Below are 15,745 nucleotides of genomic sequence, written 5' to 3'. Positions count from 1 at the left end.
AGTTTTAATTTGAAGAATTCTCCCACAAGTGCAGACACTGAAGTCACAATCACGTAAGTTCAGTTCTTTGTAAAATTAGGATTCTTGGTACAATTAAATTGAGGGTTTTCTAAAATTAGGCTTCTTGGTACAGTTAAATTGGGGGTTTTCTAAAATTAGGGTTCCTGGTAAAATTAAATTGGAGTTCTTTGTTATGGAATCAGCTTTGATGTTCAATGCAATGTCATCAGCAAAGATACATACCTTCTAGTCCCCTCTCAACTACCAAAGATGGCGACTTGTCCTTCCTCTTTCCCCTTTCCAAATATTGCAAGTACAGCAGTGCATTAGCAAAGATACCCACCTTCTGGTCCCCTCTCAACTACTAAAGATGACAACTTGTCCTTCCTCTTTCCCCTTTTCAAGATATTGCAAGTACAGTAGTGCAATTATGATGTTGGTGAGGAAAAAAAATTAGGGTTTGGTTTCTTAAATGGTGGGGAGGTTGAACAATTGACAGTGAATTAATATTGAAAGATGAAGAAATTAAATGAAGGAAGACTAGAGTAGAGTAAGGATAGAATAGTAAGAGAGGAAAATCGATAGAATAGAAGAAAAGAAAAAGAAGGGGAATTAAAAAAAATGGGCTGAAAAAATGACTGAAAAGAGGCAAAAGGTGGTGATTTAATTATTTATTTAAAATATTGTAGGAAATTTGACAGAGAAAATTCTAAAACAAAACTGAATATAAAATACAGGGGAAAAAAATGCAGCCAACAAATTTATGGGAGAATAACAAAAAGAGGCCAATAAACAACTATTAATAGTAGTGGTGGGCCTGGTACAACCATGGTGAAAGGACTAACCAAATAATTTTAGGATTGAGCTTCTTCCTAAAATCTTGTGGTATATACTATTTACAACAGCAAAACCTAAAATATAGCAGAGATTCCGGGTATCAAGGTTTCTTTTTCTTTTTTTTCAAATATGGAAGAGCACTAAATGGGTTCACAGAAGTTGGAGCAGCAATGTTGGCTACATTAGGCAAATTGTCATCAAAGGTTCGGAGTTTATCAAGATTTAGATTAACATCACACGAGAAGCCTTTTTGCAAGCCCTCGGCTGTATCGAGAACACTCACTGGAGCTGAGGAATTTTCACAAGGATCAATTGTTAGGCCATGTTCTTCAGTTTCAGTTACAGTGGAAACATGAGCATCAGTTACAGTGGATGCTCCACCTCCATCACGTTCTTGGAAATTCGGATCATCTTCATCATCTACACAAAACCCACCGCCCATTTGCAAATATTCACCATCTACATCAACAATAGCAGTGTCCATCTGGATAGAACCTAACAGATTACTATCTATTTCTGCCTCGTCTTCTTCAGGACAGAATCCACCACCCATTACTAAGTAGTCTCCAGGGAAGCCAGGACCAGAAAGATCTCCAGACATGAAGTCTTTCTCTGCATTAACATTAGCCGTATCAGCTTCACGTCCACCTGCTCCTTCACTATTCTTGTCCGTCTCATTTAGAGAAGTCAGTAGCTCATCACTTTCATCATCTTCTTCCACATAGTTGGCAGCTTTCCGGGCACGCTTTGACTGCAGATGCAAAGAAACCAACCTTTGTGAAAAATAAAAGAATGGTGCAACTTGACAAGTAATGATATTTTCAGTCCCTGGGAATGGAGTCGTGGACAAAACGATCATCTTTTGAGGCTACTTTGTAGAATTAACAGTTCAAATATACAATAAGACATTTCTGTCCAGCACTGGAGAATAGTGGTCACCACTTTAAACATCTTGACGACTTGACTTCAACATAAACTTGCTTCATGATCCCCAGTTCAATCAAACATGGAAAACCTATTGGTTTTAATATTAAGGTTTGAGATTTAACTATTTCAGTATTGAAAAGTGTGCCATTTAATGTGTCAGTAGACTTGGTAAAACAGCACAAGCTGGTCAAACCATTAGATCACTATAACTAAGAGTGCGCTGATAAAAAAAGTTGAGTTCAAAAATAAAAAGAAGGATTTCAAAAGCAGTTCTTCCCACCACCATCCTCAAAATAAATTTGCATGATAAAGATATTAATGCAATAAAATTTAGTTGGAGTTGGCAAATCAACAGGTCCATACAGTTGCCAGTCTAGTCAAGAACATTCCGTGTCAATTTTCAACCAAGGACTAGATGTAATCTGTAATTTGCTGCTAATCCATATTAGTTAGCACCTAACCAACAGCAAGGAAAGATGAAAAGGCAGAGGGGGGAAAAAGCATACCCTTCGAACATTATCAGGAGACTCAATGATTTCAGATAGCACTTCATGTTCATGCTCATCACTGTTGCTGTTGTGATCATCTATACTGGTCTCATCACACTCAGAATCAAAATTCTCCTTTCGCCTACCTTTACCAACAGCTGTTCTTTTTCCTCTACCTCTGACTCTACTGCTTCCAGCATCCCTCATACTCTGTTTTTCAGCCTCGGTACAGACTCCTGTGGCTGACAGCCCATCCTCTTTATTCTCCTGCTGTAGTGATCTATACTTTTTAGCAGATTTGTTTCGTGATCCAACAACATAATCTTTTCTTTTTGAAAGAGACTTTTTCCTTGTGTTAACACTGGCACGTGCTTCAGCTTTCTTCATCTTTGCAGGATTCTCTTGCAAATCATCAGCTTTTTCCAAGCCTGTGGACTGTTTTCCGGTTATGCCTTTCACAGCTTGCTTAATTCTCTTGCTGCGGATTTTGGCGAATCGCTCATTGAAAGTATAAAATGCTTCGAGTCGCAATTGCGTCTTCAAAAACCAAAAGACAAAAGAAGCCATAAAGTCAGTGATTGAGATTTGAGACCTCAGGTCCATCTAATGGACAAAATTATGAATGGCAAAGAATGCAGCAAAGGTATAAGAAGATGATCCAAAATGACAAAAAACCAAAAGCAAATGCCTGTGCGAAGATGCACCATGACACAAATTCGGCTATATAGCTTGAAGCGTAGAAATATGTGCAAACAATTCTATTAAAAATTAAAAGTTTGCACAAGCTGTTAACCAACACAATCTCTCTTAAGTGTTTATCCATGAGCGAGACCATAAGTCCATAACCATGAACAAGAGCAACACGAATGGTAAAGCTTCCATTTGGGCTTGAATTTGACATATTTATAATCTGGTTTGATTATCAACTAAGAAGTAAACTCTGAACAGAAAATCTTAATGTTCCTCTATGTACACCTTTGAGAAATCTCTCCAATTTTTTAAATACTAGATACAAGATTGCCAAAATGCACAATGCTTGAGTTCTCAAACTGATTACTAGAGGTACTGACCTCGTGCTTATTGTACTCCTTTAAGACCGGTGAAAGCAGCTCATCAGCCTTCTGGCTAGCCCATCCAAACTTTTCCCAGCACAATCTACAGTCAGACATAACACGTTACTAATGCACTTCTGCTACTTTCAAATAAACTGCAATAATATATTCCCTTATAACATACTATAAATGCTCATGTTGAAAAAAGAAGCAGGTTTCAAATAATTACCCAGGATAAGAAGTTAAATATTAAAAGTTTAACACTAAAAAATTGCAATGACAGCAGAAAATAATACTAACTAATAATATAACACTTGCCTGCGTAGCGAAAAAACATCAGGCTTTCCCCACGCAAAAGGTTCAGTTGATTTATCTACTTGTGGAGCTGCATATGCAGAGATCACTGCATCACTAGGAAAAGAAGGAGGGATGTGCCAATTCTTGCTCACATTTCTCTGCATGTACCAAAATAAGGCAAAAATATGAAAGCAATTTAGCCATAGTAGCAAATGACAGAATGAGTGCCGCCTAAATAAATGAACACAGGCATTACATGCTTATTCATGAATGTTTGCTTCAAATTTTGGACGTCATTCCTAGCCTCTTCCTCCTCATGATCCAGCAAAGTGTTAGAATCAGCTGCAGAGTTTCCTTCCATACCACTTTTGGAATTACTCGTGCCATTCTTCGAAGCTTTTGACCCTTTTTTCTTTGAGCTCAAGCCTGACTGCACTCCCACTTTTCCAAGAATTGCTGGATCAGGTGACTCAATCCATTCACGAAATTTATGAAATCCATCTTCCGTGGGAAATGCATTCAAAACTTCAATAGCATTGACAATGCCAATTCCACTGAAACATAGTAAAAGAAAGGAGGACAATTTGAAAAAGCTTCACAAAGTGAAAAGCACAGACTAAAAAGAGAAATTGATATCTAAGAACACAAACAAAGGGGAGAGTTTATAATGGAAAGCAGGCAATTGTCATTAGGCACCAAAACCTCCATCATACCTAATACCTTCAGTATAGTCACTCCCAAGCAGCAAAGCCATGCGAATTAACTTCTCTCTGTTCAAACCTAATTCATTTTCAATATCCTGGCAAAGCCATATGCATCAGCAAATTTTTTATTTTTTTACTTGTATGTTATTTGAAAGAGGGGAAATGTAAATAATCTCATGCCAAAATCCGGTAAATTGCAACTTAGGCAGAAATATGAAAAATGAATCAAACAAGACCAGGAAAACATAACATTTAATCTTTTTTAAAAGCTAGGTGTTATCTGAAGTTGAACCAAAATAATCAGAACAGATGCCAACCTTCATAAAGTAGGTCTCAACATATTTCCGGTCATCAAATATATTTTTGTAAACACTTTTGGCTCCAAAGAGAAATACATCAGAATCATCAGTGACAACCCCATCTACAAGGTTTGCAAGCTCCATATAAGCACATTGAGCTTCTGCTTCCATCGGTGCAATAATATATGGTAAGCCAAACATTTGAAGCAATTCCTAAGCCAAGCAAACAAACTTGTCAGCAAACAGTTTTCTTCAGTGTTGTGTAGAAAGCAGATAAGTAAAGATCACAGTCAAAAATCACCTAGCCAGAGTGGAAACAATGAATTATATGCTTCACACTCGATGTCAACAAGCTTTGTTCTTATTTGTTTAGCTTTATTTCCCAATAACATTGTTGGTGATTATTCATTGTGAAATTTGATGATAATTGATGGCTCCAAAGAGAATAAAATGGTGGAAAGAAAATCTGTGACCTGACAAATGAACACTATGGAAAAGCATATAGCATAACTACAAATTTCAGGACCCTTATTCAATGAAACAGTAGCACCAGGGCGCCCAACTAAGTCAGGAGGGTGCTGAATGACAATCTCATAAACACTACCTTATGAAAGAAGGTAACTCTCCAGTCCGTCTTTCTTTTACAATATTAAGATACATGTTTGGCTAATGTAGCACCATCAATTACAGGCAGAAAGTAGTGTGTTCTATGCAAAAAACTAAATCCCCAGTATAGATATCACCTTATCTATTGGATTTTATAGCTTCACTGTCACAAACCTATCTAATTAACAACTCCTATAGGTTGACAATATTAAAAGAGACTTAATGTATGTCCCACAGACAGTAGAGGGGCAAATAAAGGGCACATGTAAATGTAAACCTAGCCATTTAGATGGAATTTTAAAAAATTCCATTCTCTCATCAAATATAAATTGTGATATTAAAGATAATATTATTTGAGCCCGAGCAATGCTCTGGTTTAACCTTCCTCCAATTTTTTTTATTATTATTATTTTTAATTGCGCCTTTCTTTATATTTACACTTCCTTATGACGATTCATGTTAGCCGACCCCAAATCATTTTGGGACTAAGGCTTTATTGCTGCTGTTGTAATTGCACCATTTGTGGTTTCACACTTGTCAACGCATTACTTTGGCCATTAATATCTTTAACAATATTTTAGTTAAAATTATAAAAAGTTGATATTTGAAAATTAAATGTCAAGACGAATCTAACTAGAGATGGTCAGAGGAGATTGTGCAAATAGTGTAAAAGTCCAAATGATGCAATTAAAAAAAATAAAATAAAATAAAACAGAGAGAAGTATACTATTATGCATAAAATTATAGTTAAATTTGTTAGCAAAACATATTTTTCTTTATTGTATTGACATTCAACAATAATTTAGCAAAAATAACCAGTAATACTACCTTGCTTCTTTTCTGTTCTACTCACTTACTATTCATTGGGTCAAACTAAAATAACTTTGACCATCTATTGCAGCTTATGTACAAAGCAAAAACTATCATTTAAGATACTTGTTAGAATTGTTTCAATGTTTAGTATCTAAATATCATATTTTCATAATTTATCTTAACCCGTAATTAAAGTTATAATTGGTCAAACATGTGCGTAGGAGACCACACAAATTGCAAGTGAGTAGAACATAAAAGAACAGAGGGAGTATAATATAGCTCATTAGATAAGTTCCTAGTGATAAACTTGAGGTCGTGAGTTTGAGTCTGCATGTCATCCACTTATAGTATATAGTATAGTATAAGTGGATGAACTACTGTTAGGAATTAAAAAGAATAGTATATGTGCGTCAGATGAACTAATAATCAATCCAGATTTTAGTATAGTATACAGTATAGAATTACTGTTAGAAAAGTATACAATTAAACCAACAACGGAGCTTTAGCAATTACCTGACATTCCACAAACATTTCAGCATTAACAGAATCTGCATTGCGCTCAAGCCTTCTCTGCTCATCCCCAAGATTTTTATATTCTTGATCAAGCACTAATAATTCATCTTCCACATTAACTTCCTGGGGTTCAAGAGTGCTTTCCTCATCTTTGGATGCAGTAATCTCTGCATCATGGCTTCTTTCTTGCATGCTTACAAGGTGGGCATCATCTGCTCCCTGAGTCTTTTTAAAATCACAATGCACCGTCTGCTTCTCTAAAATGGAGGCTGTCTGACAAACTAAATTTTCAGGTAGTACACCAGAATAACATGCTGGAGCAGCTCTTTCTTTTGTAATGTCATCAACATCATTTTCAAGGAGTGTAACAGGTACACCAGCAGCCATGTCTATTGGGGTACTGGAACCACTCTCAGCCAGATTACTAATCTGGGCATTTTCTGGGCTAGTACTCAGTTGTTGCTCATTCAGGTCATTTTTAGTATCTATGTGAGGGGCTGGTACAGCAGTAACAAATGCTGGTGATATTGAGTGCATGCCAAGTTTACTAGAAGCACAGATATCCTTTCTAGACAACAAATTTGATTGATCATTCTCTTTAACAAATGACTGAGATGGCTGATGACCATCCAAAAGCCTCTCTAGATGTGAGCTAGTTAAAGGATTGCAGCTTTCCAACTGTAATTGTTGATTGCATGCACAGCCATCAGCCTTCAGATCACATGATACACAACTCGACTTTTCACCAGCTAAATCCACAAGACTCCTCCTTATAGCCTCCTGCAAAGCAGCTTCTTCTTCTGCTGACCCTTTCGAGATAGTCTTCAGGTCATCAGAAGAAAGTGACCGAGCATTTTTCTGGACGCCAGTAGTAGTGAGCCCTTCCTGCCATTCCATTCCGATCTCTTTGCCTTTAATGTCTTTCATGTCAAAAGACTTCATATCAGATTCACCATTCATAAGACTAGTACTGTCCTCCCATTCCACATCAGACTCCTTCATATCTCCATCTTGCACATGAAAAGAATTTATAGCCAATATATTCCCATCAACTAAAATCCCACTTTCTCCACTAATCATACCATCTTCCCATTCACAATCTGAAGTAGTATTGTCAATGGAACAAATTGGAACCTGATCTCCTGTCACGAGATGAGCAAATAATTCATCATCACTATCCAAAGATCTTTGCTTCACATCAGCATCAGCATCAAAAGTTATCTTTATACAAGTTTCACTATTTTGTGCATCTTTATTGTTTGCAGGCTCTAATGACGAGTTCACATTGCTGTTTTGTTCAATGTCACAGTTAAACTCATTCACAGCCTCATTAAATTTGCCATCACAGTGAAATTCATGAACTTCCATATCAGGGTTATTCTGTGCGTTTGCTTCAATAGTCACAGTTGTCCTCTCTTGTTCAAGTTCTTTTATCAATTCTATGTTCCTCTGCAAATCTCTTGTCATACGAATGCCCATAGCTCTTCTGCTACTGACACGCCTATGCCCTCTCTCATCGACAAATGTTTGGACAGCTTCATCAACAGCTGGTTCAGCTTCTGTCATAAACTTGGAAGCAGAAGCCATGGCATTCAGAATATCAAAGGAAGAATCCTTCCTATCCTTCATTTGTTGAATCTCAGGTGTTTTCTCAGCTCCACCAGATGCAAGAAGTCTGGTGCATTCAATGCAAAACGTCAGGGACCATTCTTTAATATGCATCACGTTAATAAGGCAGCTTCATGGAATGATAAATTAAGAGGCTTACTGTTTATCTCCAGAAAAGGATGATGAGAATATAAATTCTCTATTAGATTCAGACGCAATGCGAGAAGTCTGAACACCAGCTACCCCCCTCCCGGCAGCAGCTTTTTGAACTTGATCAATTTCACGGCGGAATGCAACTGTTTTAAGATATGCTTCAATTTGGAGTTCAGAAAACTTCTGAGGAGCCTAGGTAGATGCAAGACATATACAAACATAAACACATAAGCAAAAGGGCTTAATGCATTCTGCATTTCTGTAAAACTGCAAGTCTGTAACACGGTTTGTCTGGAAGCAGGACATTAGGGTATAAAATATGATTTTAAAAAAAGTGGGTAAGTAGACTAGTGGACCTATTTTGTGGGCCATTTGGGGGTAATATAGGTAAAAGGCAGATCTTAAAAGGAAAGACTTCAAACAGGAACAAGCCGAACAACAAAAAGAAATGGAACAAAACTGAATACAGGGGCATCAAAGAGTTAGCATGAAAGCCAAAAGGAAAAATCAAGTGAAAGTTCAGAGGTTCAACAAGCACTAATATCTTAAAATCAACCAGTTACAAACTTAAAGCTTGACAGAATATTATCATAATTAAGGAAAAAAATATATATTCTCGTATTTCTTTGAGTGTCGTTGAAAGAATAACATAGACATAAAATATGACCAATAAGAGAGAACAAAACTGAAGACCATAGAGCACCTCAAACCCTTGAAGAGGTAGCCCATTTAAGAATCACATTCATATGTCTAATATAACCAACATGACACTGTTTGGCTCCCCTTCCCGAGCTGAGCATTTTCCTTTGGATTCTGAAGTTAATGGTCTTACTGATGGCTGCATTGATTTCACTTGCTTCTCTGATAACTGTCTTAAGAAGTAAGAACACCGGAAAAAAAAAAATTCTAAATTTCTTTATCTCATAAACCTTTCTGAGAAAAAGCTAAGTAGCCCTAGCAAAGAGAAAATCACTCATTAGATCTCATTTCTCAAACTCAAAACCTTCTCCAAACCTTCTGCATGACCACATAATTAGTTATTGTTGCTTAGAATATATGTTTGACCTCCACAAAGGCATTCTAAGAATAGAAGATATGACATAAATCTCAAGAAAGCCTCCTGGACTCTCATCAAGAAATTTAATCTGTAATGTTCCTTCCAGCTAATAGTTTTAGACAGAATAAAAAAATCATAGAAACAGGAAGCACCTGTAGCTCCACTTTTTCTCCAGTCTTCACTATGCTAATGCCCTCACAAAATATTACTAAAGAGAACTAGAGAGCACTCTCTACTAACCCCTCAATTATTAGAAATTCCCTTCCCATCAAATACTGTCAAAACATATATACAAATAAACAATTAGAGAAGAAAAAAGAACATAGAGCACCTCCAACCCTTACAGAAGTAAGCCTACCTTTAAAAGTCCCTCTTTCACCAACACTCAAAAAGAAAAATTTTATTTTAGACTTCACTTAAGCAACTCTTCCTTGACCTCCTGGCACTGCTAGGCTTGCCTTCCTGGATAAGCATTTTTCTTGTAATTCTAAAATGAAGCTTCTTCCTTGTGACAGCATTGATTTCACTTGACTCTCTAACAATTACCTGTCCTAGGAATAGCACCAAAATTTTTATTTACTCCTTCCTCTTCAAAACCTTTCTGAAAAAAAAACTAAGTAGCCTACTAAAGCATTCTATAACATGAGCAGGAATAAAGAAACCACTCCTTAGATCTCATTCCTCAAACTCCAAGCCTTCATCATGACAACATAATCAATATTGTAAGCTTGTAGCATAAAATACATATATGTCCTCCACAGACACTAAAAATTGAAGATATAACCTAAATCATAAGAAAGCCTCCTGGATTTTAACCAAGAATTTTTAATCAGCAGTTTTCCTTCTACCTAATTGTTCTGGACGTATCATCGAATCAGAGAAATAAAAGCACTTATGGTAGGTCACTATTTCTTCTGCCTTCATTATAATGGGGTTATTCACAAGTTCATATCTGTATGTAACCAGTGAGTTTAAGTCATTGAAAGTTGTATAGTGAAGAATTTTCAATGACAAACATACTAGCAAAAGAAACTTTTGAGGTTCAACTGAATATTCAAAGGCTTAACAGAAACAACTAACGGAAACAAATTTTTTTTTAAGAAAAAACATTATAAACCGATCTCCTAACTATCATTTCATATACTTTAAAACTTCAGCAAGCTACCTTTTTCACTTTTTGATACTTTTGTCTGTTCTCTGCCATCAATCTTTCCCGCATCTAAAAAACAAAAATCAAAAGAGCATAAGACCCAGTTGACATGGAATAAATACACAGCAATAAACAATAAAGCCACACGACTGATTTACCTGAACAAGAAGATCAAGCTGCATAGATGGAGGCAAAGCTGCTAATACAGCTGGATCCACATTTCCGTCAGTTATTGGCTGCAAAAGATGAATTCACAATCAACAAAATGCAAAAGATCACAAAGTTTACTCTGTTTGCTAGTATATATTGTGACATTTAGAGATCTTAAACTGCAATGATAATGCATCATATGAGAGCATACTATTAAACCAGTACCTCTTTAGGGCTCTTATCATACTCCAAGTTTCCATAGTAGAACTTCACAACTAGTAACACGTTACAATAATTGTCAATTGAGTGGGATTCCATTATAGTGTTTTCTGTTTTAATCTTAAACTTTTACTTATTCCCTCCATCCCGCAATAGAAACCCTTCGGTTAGGCATGGATTTTTAGGAGAGGAAAGTAATGGGGTATAGTTGATTAAAGTTGAATAATAATAAGTACAAGGGAAAGTATATTGTTTTTTGCGAAAGAGAAAATATAGTGCAGTTAGAGGGATATTGTTGATCAAAAGTGAATAAATAAACTAAATAGGGATGATGGGCCCCACTTCACCAATATGAAATATGTAGTTTTTACTTAAAACATGAATTTGGGAGAAACGAGGCTTTTATTTAGGAATGGAGGGAGTATATAATTTTTAATGGGTAGTCTCTTTAGTAATACTTCGAATTAAAGAAAATTGGTGTGATGAATGACATGAATGCACAGCAGGGTAAATGAGAAGATTGAATTAATCTAATGGCTTATGAAAGACGAAAACCATAAAAACATGTAAGAAGTACATGCCCATCCATATCCTTTTTGCCAAATTGCAACAAGCATGATATTTAATAAAAGAAAGTTAAGCAAAGGTAGCACCCACCTGATGATATTCATTAAACATTGGACATTAGATACCATACAACATTAAAAAAACCAGTGGTCATCCAAATGACACCATGTAAACTACTTCTTGTTGGTATCTAAATTTTAAGGATTCCAAGAGCTGTATCACATGTTAATAAACTATTAAAAAAAAATCTTACAAAAACAAATAGAATACAACAATCCAATGTAAAGCCTAGTAATGACTCAAAATCAAAAGTAAAGAGTTTTTTTAAAACTGCGGCATAACTCAATTACAACCAAAGGGGTATTGGTCATTGGTGAGCAGAATAAACCTTCCAAAAAAGGACACCACCACCCCCCACCCACCAAAAAAAAAAAAATAAAAAAAATAAAATAAAAAACTCACTATCTCCAAAACAACTTAAGCAGGCCTCAACAAGGCCCAAAATAACCAGACTCCCCAAAACAGCATTTACAACTGTACAATCTACACCAAACACAACTTTCTGGCATATCAAATTACCTAATCTTACACTACATTTGATATCAGTAATGGACCCACCCATCTATCTGTACGGCTCTAACACTCCAGGAATCATTCATATTCCTCCATACTTGGCATGAAGTAGTAGCCAGAGCAGCAAAACATACTTAACTTCTGAATTTGGTACCCTGAATCCCTAATAATTTCTTTTGATCCAATTCAGAACTGGTTATTAATGGTTTTAATCCCTCACTAATGCTTGACGCCAAAAATAAACCCCTTAATATACACAAATCCAAACAACAGGTGTGAATGGGTCTCCACAAATTTACATAGATTAAGAAAGTTCCTGTATACCGATACTCATCCTTTGCAGCCTATCCAATGTTTGAAGCCTCTCCTGCACAGCAATCATGTGATGAACCTGTGCTTTGGCATATCATTCTATTCCACAATCCCTTGAACCAATGCTTCTCCAAAAAGCAATTAATGGTTGGTAAACATTCTTAATTACATAATAATACTGAGCACTTATCCACTGACTAACCTGCAAATATGCGGCCACTCAGATTTCACCTAACAAACACTTCTATATCCACTTGCTGGAGCCTAATAATCTTTCTAGATCTGGTGCTTACCAAATTATTACAAACCCACTTAACCCAGAAATTGTTATGCTTCTGTTTAAAGTACCTTGATCTTAACAAAAACCAAATGGTTACCAACCTCAAAATCCATAAAAGCACCTCATAAAAAGTCTTTCACTCATTTTGCAACACAGTCCAAAATAACACGAGTAGAATCTTGAATGTCCCAGCTAAGCAAATTTATTCTCCTGCTTGCATCTTCTAAAACTTACATAGGAACAGATAGACCACAGCATCATGCAGATTCAGATAGATTCTAATTTTGTTATCGTTAAACATAGGCATACTATCAGAAAGAACCAAATTATCCTTCTAATTAGCAATTTAGTATTGATTTTTTATTTTATTCAATGCTGTTATGCTGCAGTCGAACCAAAAGTTTCACCCTATGTGAGACTTGACATTTCCAAACAAGATTTGTTCGAGGCAAAGACCTTGGCAAGTGACCCTGGATAAACAAGCTGTTAGCCAAAGCCATCACTCTAAAATATAAATATATGCAAAAGTCAGCAATCATCATAACAAGTTAATACTAAATCAAGACAGGGCCAAGCCTAGTTATTGACTTGACAGTTGTCAGTAACTGACAAGACTACAATAAGGAACACATAACTTTGTACCTCAAAGAGTAATCCTTGATCAAAACATAATATGAATCTAAGTTGATAGCTGAAAGTTATTTAGTAAGGTTGAAACTCATAGATGTGTACCACAGGCCACAGCAATATAATCTTCCTCTGATTTGCTAGATATCATAATCCATAAATCACATTGTATGATGAACTGTTTAGGGAAAGAATCCAAAGAAATTACTAAGATAAAACGATTAGTTGGACCAACTTTTTTAACCAACATATGTAAAATCTTATAAAATTGTCTTAATGTAGATATTCAAAATATCAACCTTTTATTAAATTTAATGAAAAGTCATTTAAAGATATTAATGGTCAAAGTCCTGGTAACATTTCAAGTTTTCTGGAATAACTATTAGAAAATAGAGGGAGTAACACACACATACACATTCTCATTCACCATAAAATAGAGGGAAACTTTTATTTGTCAATAATATAAAGGTTAAGAAGAACGCACTAGCATCATCTCCTCATCCGATTCATCTTCCTCGTCTTCTTTGGGAAACGCTGCAGCAGAAGTAGATGCATTGCCACTAGAGCTACCAATCTCAGCAGCACAGTTTGATGCAGTGCCAAGCTCACCAGACTCCTCTGCTAGTATTGATGCAGCCAACCTGTTTAACTAATCGAAACACTTTACAAAATCCTTATCATATCTAAGTTTAAATAATTCATGGAGAAACAACTAAACATCAATAAAGCGCTCACATTTCATCTATCATTTCCTGATTGTGACCTTCCAATGCTGCCTCGTCTTTATTCGACGCGTCAGATTTTTCCGACACAACCTCTTTACCCTTAGCACTGTCCATTTCTTTCTGATTCTGGAGATTATCAGCCGATTGTTTCAGTCTCATTGCTTTAACCTGCAAGGCAACAACAATGGCTTAACATCAATAACAAAAACACAATAAATTATTCAATACATAATCATTTGAAAGTAAAATTTAGGATAATATTCGATTTCCGATAATACAATTACTAAAATTGACAATTATAACTACAAAATTCCAAATAATTCAAATAAATTAACAACATAAAAACTGAAATTCAAGGAATTCAAACAAACCAATGCAGCAAAACATACATGATTCAAAAGCAACTTTTCAGCAGTCTTTCGAATCTTCGCCTGAGCATTCTCCCTTTGTCTCCGCCTCGCAATAACAGTCCTCCGCTTCAAAGCCGGTGTTCCGCCATCAAACACGAACACCGGCTTCGTACGAAGAAAGAGAAGCTTGCAAATGCGGCGGAAAAACCCTAGAATATGAGCATTTCTCACCATTTCACCTCGTTCATCGCGCATCGCTTTCATGAATTGTATCATCCATATGCTAGCATCTGAATTGAATTTTTCAGAAAATTAGGGTTTGGAGAAATGAAAGAGGGAAAAGGATGAAATAGGAGAGAGAAAGTACCGATTGCAAGGCGTTTCCCGGTGAGAGTTTCGACGGAAACACGGCGGCCCACCGGAGCGAGGAGATCCCATAGACCGTGCACTCCCATGATCTTTGAAATGCCAAACAAAAAAAAACTTCCAAGGAGTCTAACTCAACTCGAGAGTATTGTTTTATTACTTCCTTGGTTCGCCTAATATTGCAACAACGGGAAGCAAGTGTGAAGACATGGAATTTTTTTTTGGAAAATTTGTTCAGAAAAATCTTTTAAAGAAAATTTTTTGTTCAAAAACCTTTTAAATTTTTTTTGGCTAGGAGAAACATGTTTTTAAAATTTTTTTGTTGAGGATAACCAAGTGGGACATTCCGATATTGACTCGCCTTTTTTCGGCGTTGACTCGCCTTTTTCCCACGTGTGCATGTCATGTGCCTCCTATTTTCTAATCACACCCCCCTCCCTTTTCCTAATTTCACTCTATTTTCCCTCTAATTAAACACTCTCTCTCCTCTCTATGAACAAGCATCGAGGCAATTAATCTCTTCTCTAACATGACTACTACATCATCAGTGATGATGTGAACCTGCATTCAATTTACACCCACCCAAAAACAGTAAATTTAGAATAATTTAAAAATCGATTCTTTCTTTTCTTTCTGTAAACTAAGCATTGATACTTTACTCTTCTGCTCTGTTGTGTCCATGAAGTCCTCTTCGCCATAGGATGGCCACACCCACACCTCAAATCACCACCTCGAACCATAATTGCTGCATAATTGAGAAATTTTAAAAAGGGGGGAGGGGAAACCCCTAATTTTTTATCAACTATCGAAAACATGAGAGATTGATAAATTAAGCACTTACCTCTTGTCGAAATTTGTTGAGAAAGCCTTCAATTGCTTCGAATTGACTGAACTCCAACAATGGTTGGTTCACAGAGAGGAGAGAGAGGAGGGGTGAGAGAGTGTTTAATTGGAGGGAAAATAGAGTGGAATTAGGAAAAGGGTGTGTGATTAGAAAAATAGGAGACACGTGACACACATGTAGGAAAAAGGCGAGTCAACGTCGGAAAGTGTCACTTGGTTGTCCTCACCA

General features: G+C 36.3%; 1 protein-coding gene across 2 annotated transcripts; it reads right to left on the bottom strand.

Annotated features, from left to right (window-relative positions):
• Positions 1-760: 760 nt before the first annotated feature.
• On the bottom strand, positions 761-14,881 carry LOC110705996 (DNA repair protein UVH3). 2 transcript variants are annotated; one of them, XM_021883914.1, is made up of 15 exons: positions 14,675-14,881; positions 14,347-14,597; positions 13,968-14,125; positions 13,717-13,873; positions 10,663-10,740; positions 10,520-10,573; positions 8,305-8,489; positions 6,537-8,211; positions 4,623-4,817; positions 4,315-4,400; positions 3,858-4,155; positions 3,623-3,759; positions 3,323-3,407; positions 2,271-2,789; positions 761-1,588 (listed from the first exon to the last, which is right to left on the bottom strand). In XM_021883914.1, the coding sequence occupies exons 1-15, from the start codon at positions 14,760-14,762 to the stop codon at positions 938-940; spliced, it is 4,617 nt and encodes a 1,538-aa protein (XP_021739606.1). In that variant the 5' UTR covers positions 14,763-14,881; the 3' UTR covers positions 761-937. The 2 variants fall into 2 exon arrangements, with proteins under 2 accessions (XP_021739606.1, XP_021739607.1); XM_021883915.1 differs by lacking the exons at positions 14,347-14,597; positions 14,675-14,881 and having other exon boundaries at positions 13,717-13,881; positions 13,968-14,105.
• Positions 14,882-15,745: the final 864 nt, after the last annotated feature.

The sequence above is a fragment of the Chenopodium quinoa genome, unplaced genomic scaffold, assembly GCF_001683475.1.
Source record: "Chenopodium quinoa cultivar QQ74 unplaced genomic scaffold, ASM168347v1, whole genome shotgun sequence".
NCBI classification, from domain to species: domain Eukaryota; kingdom Viridiplantae; phylum Streptophyta; class Magnoliopsida; order Caryophyllales; family Amaranthaceae; genus Chenopodium; species Chenopodium quinoa.
The sequence above is the reverse complement of the archived record's forward strand: the minus strand, read 5'-3'. Positions and strand labels throughout refer to the sequence as shown.